The sequence below is a fragment of the Periophthalmus magnuspinnatus genome, chromosome 5, assembly GCF_009829125.3.
Source record: "Periophthalmus magnuspinnatus isolate fPerMag1 chromosome 5, fPerMag1.2.pri, whole genome shotgun sequence".
In the NCBI taxonomy this organism is placed as follows: Eukaryota; Metazoa; Chordata; class Actinopteri; order Gobiiformes; family Gobiidae; genus Periophthalmus; species Periophthalmus magnuspinnatus.
The window spans coordinates 28,769,619-28,781,309 of NC_047130.1; the positions used below are offsets into that span (position 1 = coordinate 28,769,619).

At 41.1% G+C, this 11,691-nt stretch overlaps 1 protein-coding gene across 1 annotated transcript; it reads left to right on the top strand.

Annotated features, from left to right (window-relative positions):
* Positions 1-486: 486 nt before the first annotated feature.
* Positions 487-10,420, top strand: lrrn1 (leucine rich repeat neuronal 1). Its single transcript, XM_033967090.2, has 2 exons — positions 487-877; positions 7,224-10,420. The coding sequence occupies exon 2, from the start codon at positions 7,356-7,358 to the stop codon at positions 9,510-9,512; it is 2,157 nt and encodes a 718-aa protein (XP_033822981.1). The 5' UTR covers positions 487-877; positions 7,224-7,355; the 3' UTR covers positions 9,513-10,420.
* The last annotated feature ends 1,271 nt before the right edge of the window (positions 10,421-11,691 follow it).

Here is an 11,691-nt window from a genome sequence, read left to right on the forward strand (position 1 = left end):
GCTGGATGAAATGGTGTAGCATAAAACCCTCATAAAGGCAAGTGCTATTTTTACGTTATCTTGAAGCTGAAGTGATGTAGTAGTGCTCAGGGATATGCTAATGCGGCTTTAATGTGGCCATGTGATTCTACTGCATCAAAGTCCTGACCATGTTTCTGTCAAAGAGTGAATTATAAAGTGATATCCCAACTAAATAGAATTCCTTGGCGATTTTGGACTTTAAAAAAAATACCTAATACAGCCAAAGGTCATGTCAACGGAACACCTGAGTGTGCTACCAGTAAAAACTTGTGGTTCCTTAAAAATCTCAGTCTCAGCAGATGCAGTGATGCACAAAGACACAGCCCGAGGGTTGAGCTGAGCCACAGGCGAGAGGGTGGGTTTGTGTGTGCCATGTGCCACCCATCCCCTCCCCAGCCCTCCCACTGCCCCCCTCTCTCACAGTCTCACCCCCTGCCGCCTGCTCCTCTCCCGCCTTTGTTCTCTGCACAAACAAGAAGCCGAGCCGGAGCAGATGGCACTTGCGGTGGCTTGCCCCGCGGTGACAGACAGACGCTCTCAGCCAATCCCCTGCCTCGGGATCAGCTGACCGGTCCCCAGCTCAGCGCCAGGTGTTTTGACGCTTCTTCTGCCTCTTCGTCTGCATCCTACACAGAAGAATCACCAGCAGCAGCAGCAGCAGCGGTGGTGTCCGAGAAGCGCGATAGAACAGAGATAAGAGAGGATATAACCGCGCAAAAACGCACCATGCCGCTCCGTGCGCGCACAAAGCAGCTTCTCTTCTCTGTAAACCAACCTCACCACGGGAATATTCATCACATCTGAAGGAGTCGTGTGTTTGGGGAAAGGCGTGGAGACACAGTGGAATCCCAACAAGGTGAGAGCAGTAAGAATGTCACAGCCTTATTGTGTTTAGGCTCCATCTAACGTATTCTGCACTGTGCTCCAGACACCACTGTGCTAAAGCTCTTTATTTTGATTTCTGATATTGATGGAAACATAATCCACTGTGCTATTCTGTGCTGCTGAACTGTTTAACCACATTAAGTTAGTACTAAGTGGCCTTATTTACTGTAAAATCATTGGAGATGTGGTACTGATAGTGCATTCAAACCTAAACTGTGGATTGCAGATGTCATTGCTGGACAAACACCAAACATTCATCACTTTAGTTGCCTGTTTTAGCCTTTTGCATGCAGTGTACAAATGGATCAAATGATTCCCAGACATATCCAAGGGCATCTATGAGCACGCTGAGTCCTGTGGAGCTTAGACTTGGGGTTTGGCTTCTCCTTCGTGTGTGGTTTAAAACATATCAGTCTCACCCAATGCGTCACTGAAACTTAACTTTGATGTGCTGGTGCTGCGCTTTAGCTGAGGCTGGAGGACTGGAGGATGGAGGAACCTTGTCTAAATGTGATTTGCATGTTAATGTGTAAGTATGTGGGCAGATGTCTGTGCGCCTCTGTGCCTCTCTGCGCTGTGAGGGGAGCTTGCGTATCCAGGAGAAGCCCGGGGTCTGTTGTGCTGGTGGCAGGGGGTCCATTGTGGTCTAGATGGACACGCTGTCTCTGTGTCTCTGTTACTGCAGCTGTTGCGCTTCTGTGATGGCGCCTGATCATGGCAACTTTAGGCCGACTTCAGCAGGTCTGATGTGCTCATATAGAGGAGTTGGCATCAATGGGCTCGTGGGAATCTGATGGGCTTGAAATTTATTTGCAGAGTCAGAGCCTGGAGAGCCACTAGGCCAATTCTAATTTTGGCTTGGCAGCTTAATATGATGTAGTAAGATAAGCAGTAATTAAATAATCTAGACTATGCCAGGGGTGTCCAAACTTTTTTCACCGAGGGCCACAAAGCAGTGTTGATACAGCGAGTCAAAAAGTGCACTTAACACAGTTTTAACAGGGACATTTTGCTGTTAATAAGACTTGGAAGATCATTTTTTGTCTGTGTCTCAATGAAATGTGATGGTTTTTTTGGGTTATAGAGGTCAAATATCTTCAGTTTGCAGTAAAAAACACTTCCTGATCAATTGGGTCAGTTGAGAAGGAGGAAGAAGACCAACAAAAATTGGTCTGCGGGCCGCATTTTGCCCCTGGGTCGTAGTTTGGACAACCCTAACCATCCAAACTACCGCCCAGGATCAGGATCAGCATTATAATCTGGTCTCATACTATTTTTATGCAGCTGCTAAACATCAAAATCAGCTTTATTGCCATTTTCAGTAAACACAATTCATATGGTGTGATGCAACATAAAATAATGAATAATATCTGTAAATAAAAATACAAAATAAAGGCATGCATTAAGAGCAGGTCACTGGAAACAAGCCAAGCAAAATATACAGTAATCATCTTATAATACAGCAAAGATTAATTCATATTATTGATTTTGTCCATTTCAGCTTGACAGTTTGATTTATGGGTTTTGATTGTATCCAAGCGCACACTGACACGAGCTCTCCAGGGACCTCCGGGTCATAGAAAAGACAATGCTGAGTCAGCGGCAATACAGTGACCCACTAACTCCACTGGATATCACTTCAATCGCCACAATCTAAACGTCAGAGCCTAAATAAACTATCTCTATCCTACAATACACTGTTTATATACTATGGCTTTTGAAAGTGTTCACTGTTCTCAATGTAAACAGCATCTATTTTTTGTTTTACCAAGAAATTCTCAGAGTTAGGAGGGTTTTCATGTTTTACAGATTATCTTATCTTACATGAGGTCACACCCACCGTCATGTGGCCCAGCCCTTTCTCACAAATACTGCATAACGTCGTCATGACACAGTTGAAATTAAGCTGCTTTTTTGTGCTAAGAAGCAGCGGGGGTGTCGGCAGGTGTCGGACTGGGACGCAGGCGTAAGAGAACACCCCCAACACGTCGATGTATCAGCTTCAGATCCCCAGGGAGAAGCACGAGGAGGGGCTTAGCTCACGGCCTATAAGAGGACACCAGACTTTTATGTGTTCTTAGGGGAATTTGCGTGTGATCGTAAATTATACAACGCAATTGACATATCTGTGACACAAGCCAAATGAAATGAAGGTGTGAGTCTAATGTAAAGGAGGTATATTGTCCAATTATTGACAATATATGTATTTTTATAATGTATTTTAGTTTAAAGAAACATCGTGATAATGTGTAGACTATGTTTGTATATCCTGACTTTTCATTTTTGCTCCGTTTCTCAACGCAAACGAGATTTCAGCACACATAGGACACTTTTTTTAAGACCTCGCTGTCATAAATTATTCATTATTTGAAGAATTTAATTTAGAGATGACTCCAGTGCAAATCTATTTAAGAGATATAAGTATAATATCAAATCTGGTCGTGCACAAAGTCATTTAATGTCCTTTACAGAATAAGAAATGCATGAAAATCACCATACAACAAAGCAAAACGTAAATAATCATCATCAAATTAAGATTAAAGTGAATGAGTTTTGTCTAATCCAGGCTAAACGAAGCGAGCAAATTATTAACATGAGATCTCAGTGTCTTGTGTCACAGATTGTGGCTTAAAGTTTATCCAGTTTAAAAGAAAACACGTCGCTTGGTTTTGTGCGCGTACCTTGGTGTAGTAGCCCCTAATAATGTGTAATCTGACATACAGAACCATGAGATTTAGCCCATAATCGCACCTGTTCTCCCAGAGTGTTAGACATGGCCCTTAACTAACTTTCCGACACTTTTTACTACGGAAATTAGTCTTCATTTACAGGAGGCACAAAAAGATTAAAAGAAGAAGCAGTGATGTCAAGTACCACCTTCACAAACTACAAACAAAACCAGTCCACTCAAAACATCTCAAAACCCCAAAAAGACAAATATGAAAGCAGTGACTTTACTCGTCTTGAAGTGTAGTCTCATTATTTCTTGTATAATGAGAGTGGGTTGTGCTAACACCCATCGGGAGCCCACCACCAGCTGCCACTGTTTTACCGCTTTAATCAATAGGTACAACCATTACAGGACAGGAGCTGCAAACTGCCATTAAGACGGTGGTTTTGTAGCTGTGGTTAAGCAGGATTCATGTTATTTAATGCCCTGTGTGTAGTTTTGATAGTGTATGAGTGAAGAAAACATGTCAGACTGTACCTTTCCAATCATTAACCCATTTCCAAATTTTTAACAGTCTGTTGAAACGTTATTTGATTTGGTAAATAAAACAGTCAGTTTCTCTTCTGTTTTCTGCCAGTCAACTAATCCTGGCCTGTTTTATCTCATCACTTTTGGCAAATTTGTGTGGGTTGTGTTACGAGCTCCTGGAGGCTTGTTTATCTCAACTGCTTCAACCTGTAATTTGTTTTCCTTTATTCTATTTTCATCTGTTACTCCAGTGCAGATGAATAAAATCAGGAGCAGAAACAAAGGGAGGTTGTGGTTACATGTTTTTTGAGATGAATGCACTTTTAAAAGCTGCAGCCGTTAATGTTTATTTGTATTTACTATAACAAGCTGTACAATTAAATCTAAAACAGAGGGAAATGTGCGCTCCCCACTGTGTTCTTCGTGTTATGAGTTTGCTGAACTCTAAAATATGTAGTGAATGGATAGAAGATACTGATAAATGATATAAATGAATAGCCCTGTACTATTTCTATACTGTTTTAAGTGTGTGGGTTCTTCTAGGGCTGAGATCCTGAATCAGTGACAGAGTTTTTGAACTGAAACGTCTACAGCCAATCCTTTATCCACAGGTCAAACTCTGGGGGAAAAATTTTTATTTTTTGGATTAAATAACAAACATTAAAAGTGTATATTGTTTACGTTCATGAAATCAATACTAAGACACATTTTTATTTTGTTTTTGAAAAGATAGACAAAATAAAATCCAACTAAAAAGTAAAATCTATCAATAAGGTGCCCAGTCCTAGTTTCATCCCTCTATCACACATGTGTCAAACTCAAGGCCCGTGGGCCAAATGCGGCCCGCCACGTCATTTTATGTGGCCCGTGACAAAGTAAATTAAAAGGTATGACTGTTTTAAAATGTCAGTTTGTCATTAGATACACAGTTAAACAGACATTTTTTCATATCTATGCAAATCCATATGTAATATTTGTAACTTGAATAAGTAATAAATATAGAAACAGTTAATTAACAAGATTAGAGCGTAGTGAATGTGGCCCTCTGTGAAAATGATTTTGACACCTTTGCTCTATCAGCTTCCTGACAGGTAAATTGAAGTGAGGATGAGTCATGGTTACCTTCCTTTATCAAACTACTAGAAGTGCATTTACATTTATTCAGGTCAGATTTTGTTCTTAATACTGAGTACTGGCCAGGACATGTGCAGCTGTTACAATTGTCATAGTTCAAATGTTTTTGATCTTTCCATTTCCCAGCACTTCTCTTCTGTCTTTGGTGTTTTGTTGTGAACACCTGCTGTGTGTTTTGCATGGTGCACAGTGGTCATGGAGCTTGTGTCAGGATGTCCCAGCAGACCGGAGAAAGAAAGAACAGGATGCAAGCTCTGATATTCTTAGTCTTTTGCTGTTATTTCAGGACAACAGCTAAAAAGTAGTGCACCACCACCATCAAAACAACAGATTTTAACTTAACTGAAGGGGGGCAGTAGTAAAGGCTGAAGATTAACCCAATTTTGACCAATGTATCCAGCACAGATTAGGCCTATTATACATTGAAGCCTCATATTAATGCGTTGCCTGGATTAAAAGAGACATTTGACTATATTAAGCCATAAAAGTGCTCCTGTTTAGTCATATCTCCCAGTAACAGGCCTGTGTTTACCTTGCCATTTTCCGTGTGGATACTTGTTAATGCAATGTAGGACTAATATCTTGTTGACCAATGAAAATTTTAAAATAGCATTTACTGATTATTTTCCGCTCCTACCACAGCAGTTCATATCCAGCTGCTTTATGCACATGCACGTTCTGTTCTGTGTGGAGATCTCGTCTTGATTAGTCCCTGGTTACAGAAACATAACAGAGTGTTAGCACATTAGCTGTAGTGTTCCAATTATCTTGATCAACATGTTTACTGGACAGTGACATGGCCCTGATGCTATGAGAGTATTGGTAAACATATTATGACTGGCTGTTTAGGCTTTGCTCCAATATCCCCTCTTTATTTGAGTAATAAGATTAGCAGTACATTATAGTGTTCCATTTCTGTGCAGTGCAGCCTTAGATACCACTGATGCTCTGATTTTAATTAAAGTACTGAGTGACCTGTTTTCGTCCTCTGGGTATGAATGCACTCCTCCCAGCTAATCTGCACTCCAGGATCTCCATGCGCTAATCCCAGCGAGCACACAGGCATCACAATATACCCCACTTTAGCTTAGAGACAGTTCTCTCCAGCCACAGCTCCACCCAGGCTCACAAGGGAATCCCCTGTATAGGACAAGCACTCGCTCAGCTCACTGTCTCCTGGACACTGTTGCCAGGCAGTTTTCCTTCACATGAATTAGTCAGCTCCCTTGTTTGAAAGCCTCTTAGACACTATCTTCTTAAGCTGGTGTTGACCATAGAGCCATGCCAACATGGTGCAAGCATATGCTTTCACATGGGTGCTTCTTTAAGTAAATAGACTCACGTGAGTGATGATGTCTTTAGTGTTGCTGTGTAGGATAGTGCAAGAGCACAAGAGTGTGCCAAAAGTGGTGCCAGAGCAATCCAGGAGAAATTAGGATGACTATAACTATTGCATAGATACAGGACTGCTATTTTAGGAAACAGAATACCTCCAAGTTTTTTTCCCTGTTCTCTCAGCATGGATAATGGACTTCACATAAACAAATGATTTAGTCCTTATGGGCTTGTGTGTTGATGAAAGCCCCCAGTAGAGTTTGATGTTTTTCACACTATGATGAGGTGCTGATCATGCATTTTCATCAGAACTGTTGATGCTGCACATCACTCACTGAACAAGGATACTAAACTGTGATTCATACTAGATTTTTAATAAGCTGTTATTTGTGTGTGCTTAACAGAGGCAAATATAGTGAATAGAAAATGTTCTTTTTAAAGATCATGGGAGAAGTACTTTTGGAGCAGCAGATTTGTTCATATGCAGTCATCTCACACCCCTGCATACGTTTTCACAGGTTGTCTAGCCTAGCAACCGTAACCATGGAGGAAGAATAATGTGTGGGTTTTGAAGTATTCTGAACTACACAAACTAGAAAACCATTTTGTTTGTATTTTTAAAGATTTTGCTTTACTCTTTATGTTTCAGGTTCTGCTTCTTGAAGATTGCTGGACGTCGCCTAAACTTCGCCCCATAAGCTGCCTCACCTTTGGAAACTGTGGTTGATGATCGTGATACACCAGCTCTTTAAGTGGACTGCCCCTCCCATCCCTCTCCACCATGGCTAAACTCAAGATCAACACGTGTCTTTTGGGACAGTTATTTTCTGGTGTCATTATACTATTGGCAGGTTTTTGCTACGGCCAGACGAGCAGTGAATGCCCACAATTGTGTGTGTGCGAGATCCGACCTTGGTTCACTCCTCAGTCGACGTACAGGGAAGCGATTACTGTGGATTGCAATGATCTTCGGTTAACTCGTATTCCAGGGAACTTGTCCAGCGACACCCAGGTCCTCCTTCTTCAAAGTAACTACATTGCACGGACCAGTGAGGAACTAGAGCAGCTCTTCAATCTCACTGAACTGGATCTTTCACAGAACAACTTTAGTAGCATACGAGATGTTGGACTTACCAATATGTCACAGCTAACCACCCTGCACTTAGAAGAGAACCAGATCACAGAAATGCCCGACTTTTGTCTTCAGGATCTTAGTAATCTCCAAGAACTTTACATCAATCATAATCAAATCAACACAATCTCGTCCAACGCTTTTTCAGGTCTGCAGAACCTACTCAGGCTTCATCTCAACTCCAACAAGCTCCAAAGCATCAACAGCCAATGGTTTGAATCGACACCCAACCTTGAAATCCTCATGATTGGGGAAAACCCTGTCACTGGAATTGTAGATTTTAATTTTAGATCGCTAATTAACCTTCGGAGTCTTGTTTTGGCTGGGATGGAGTTAACCGACGTTCCTCCAAATGCTTTTGTTGGACTTGACAATCTTGAAAGTCTATCGTTTTATGATAATAATCTAGTTAGAATTCCACAAAAAGCCCTGCGGAAATTACCCAACCTGAAATTTTTGGATTTAAACAAAAATCCTGTGCACAAAATTGAAGAAGGTGATTTCAAGAACATGCTGCAGTTAAAAGAACTAGCTATCAACAACATGGCTGAGCTAGTTTCTATTGACCACTATGCTTTGGATAATCTCCCAGAACTGACTAAATTGGAAGCTACAAACAACCCAAAGTTTTCCTTCATAAACCGTCAAGCTTTTCGTGACGTTCCAGCCTTAGAAAGTCTAATGCTCAATAGTAACTCCCTGAACGCTCTGTACCAGTCGACTGTCGAGTCTCTTCCTAACCTTCGTGAGATCAGCATTCACAGTAATCCACTACGCTGTGACTGTGTGATCCAGTGGATGGGATCAAATTCTACAACTGTTCGCTTCATGGAACCTCTCTCCATGTTTTGTGCCATGCCTCCAGAGGTCCGGGGTTTGCATGTAAGGGAAGTCGTCCAAAAGGGGCTAGTGAACCAGTGTTTGCCCATGATCGCACATGATACCTTCCCTAGTCACCTGAACTTGGATATTGGTATGACAGTAGATTTGGACTGCAGAGCCATGTCACAGCCTGAGCCAGAGATTTACTGGGTGACGCCGATGGGAAACAAAATCATGATGGACATGCTGTCTGACAAGTACAGCCTCACCACTGAGGGAACACTGAGGATCACAAATATACAAGTGGAGGACTCTGGCAGGTACACCTGTGTGGCTCAGAATTCACAAGGTGCAGACACTAGAGTAACTGCTATACAGGTAAATGGCACGTTGTTAGACACCACTCAGCTTATGAAGATTTATGTCAAGCAGACAGAATCTCACTCCATATTAGTTTCCTGGAAAATCAATTCAAATGTCATGACCTCTAATCTCAAATGGTCCTCTGCCACCATGAAAATTGACAACCCTCATATCACATACACTGCCAGAGTCCCAGTGGATGTCCATGAGTACAATCTCACGCATCTACAGCCAGCGACGGAGTATGAGGTTTGCCTGACTGTATCCAATATCCGCCAGCAGATGCAGAAGTCCTGTGTTAATGTGACAACAAAGCAGGCTACCTTTGCTGTGGAAATCTCTGTCCAGGGCACAAACACAGCACTGGCAGTTGTCATGGGGACTCTGTTTGCTATCATCAGTTTGGCCACGCTGGGTGTGTACATTGCCAAAAGGTGGAAGAGGAAGAATTATCATCATTCGTTGAAAAAGTACATGCAGAAAACCTCTTCAATACCACTGAATGAACTGTACCCTCCTCTGATTAACCTGTGGGAGGTGGACAGTGAAAAAGAGAAGGAGGGCTCAGCAGAGAGCAAACCCAGCCAGGTGGACACTACACGCAGCTATTACATGTGGTAATGTGTGAGCCTGGTACATGTCTGCTGCAGGAGCACAAACTTACACTTATAAACAAGTGAACTGTGTGACTCTTACAATATTTGTCCTCTCTTTACTCAGACTGACGTATGGTAGCGAACGTCGAGCAGACATTCCACATTTTTAGTTTAGCAAACTGCCTTTTTACCTCCTGTCTGAATTCAACTCTGGATTAACAGCTTTGTGTAGCTTCATGGACTTGGTAGTCACTCTTCTCTATTTTTAGTACCTGTTTTGATGAACACAGCATGAGTATTGTCACAGCTTCAGAGAACACAAAACCATTTTCTCTGACAGAACTTTGTTTACTTGTGAAACAGTTTCACTGTTTACTGTTGTGCACTGAGATATATATGCTAATTTGTCTAATATAAGCTGACAAAGTTAGACTTCATATGCTGTCTATTGAAAATGTTAGCACCTCTTTAGGACTCTGTACTCTGAAGCCAGCGGAGCTATTAAGGGGTTGAGTTCATCATTTTTGTTGGATTAACATTATGGTGCTTTCCATTTAGCATTATTGTAGTTTTGAGTTACTCTTAACAAGGTAAAAGTAAACTTTCAGTTCTAATTTTAACTGAAGATTTAGCAATCTCAAATACAGGGTAAAATACCTGGTTTCAGAGTTCAAGGCCATGTAATGTTGTATTAACTTTGAATTCACAGAGCTTTTGTACACAATTTCACATGTTTGAGTTAGAGTTACTTCTACAATGACATGACTGTAAACCAGCAGTAGAATGATGAATGTTATTCTAGGTTTGTAGATGAGCCACATTTCTTATTTTATTTTATTTCTTTTGCTAAAAACATATACAATCACTAAATTTGTTGTGGTTTACACAAACATGTTTTTCGAGGAGCAATTCAATAAAATCTTTCCTCATTTTAAAGAGTGATTTCCAAATATTTTGATATTTTAAATATAAGAGAATGTTATTTCAATCAAAAGCAAAACTCTGAAGATTAAATGACTGCGTCTGAAATAGCGATTGCGACTGATGAGCAGAGCTGTAAACGCTCATTTTCAACCTCCACTAAGTGTTGATAGAGAGAAGGCTGTGGCTGTGTAAAGCAATTATCACAGAATAATTTACATTTGAATCTCAGGAGAATATAATTACTGAACAATATGCCTTCCAGCACCACACAAAATCCTAATGCATAGATTTATAAATGCAAAAATTGTCCAGTGGATGATTTGCATCAACAAATCCTTTTGTAATGATGATTTAGTTTTGCCGAGTTAAAAGGATAAGGTTAAAAGGTGACAGTGATCGGCAGAGGTGCCAAAGCACTCGTGTGGCATTTGTTGCAGCTGCCCATTGCCACTGGAGACGGCTCTGTGCTCTACAGAGGACAGCCCTGTCTCCACTCAATATCACCCGAATCAGCTTACTGGGGCAGCTGTCAATGGAGGCCCTTTTAAAGGCAATGTGTCCCATCTCACTGTTTCTATGACAACTCCTTCCCTGCATCCACCTGTGAACCCATGGCAACCAAATGAAAGAGGTCCCCTGTGTCTGAGGTATTACTGACGAGGTCAGAACCTACAGGTGCTCGTCCTCTGCTCCATGATGTAGTGTTGACAGGTGTGGAGACAGATCTGACAGGAGTGACAGGAACTGTAACAAAGAGGCAATGTGCAAAACAAAATGTTCAATGAATATCAACTGTTTTGCAATTCATTGGGTGTTCTAGTTTCATTTAATTTTGCAAAGCTCCTAGTCACACCAGTAATCCAAGTGAAAATGACAGTCTTTTAAGCATTTCAGATTTTTTTTTTTTTTCCAATAGAATAATGTGTATGTGAACATTGATCAGCTCATTCTGATTCAAACATCCATTGTCTCTTCACTGTATTAGTGGAACACAACATGTGATACCAAGATAAAACTAGATATTTATTTGGTAATTAAAATAACCCTATAAAGCCATTACTTCAATCACCGAAAGGCTTCTACTTAAGTCCTCAGTTTCCTCAGGAGCTTGCAATCAACTGATTTGAAAATTATTTGAATATGTTAATGACAACTAGAAGAAGTAGACATGTTTTATTTAGTACTTTGCACTGAGCCTCTTTCATCACGTTCAGCAGGAGTTTGTTACACCTCAGGAGGGATGTAAAGTTCTGTGGCATGTAATAGCTGTGATGCCTGGT

Bases quoted from the DNA above. Each gene is read 5' to 3' on its own strand.
- lrrn1 (XM_033967090.2), top strand. From the start codon at position 7,356: ATGGCTAAACTCAAGATCAACACGTGTCTTTTGGGACAGTTATTTTCT.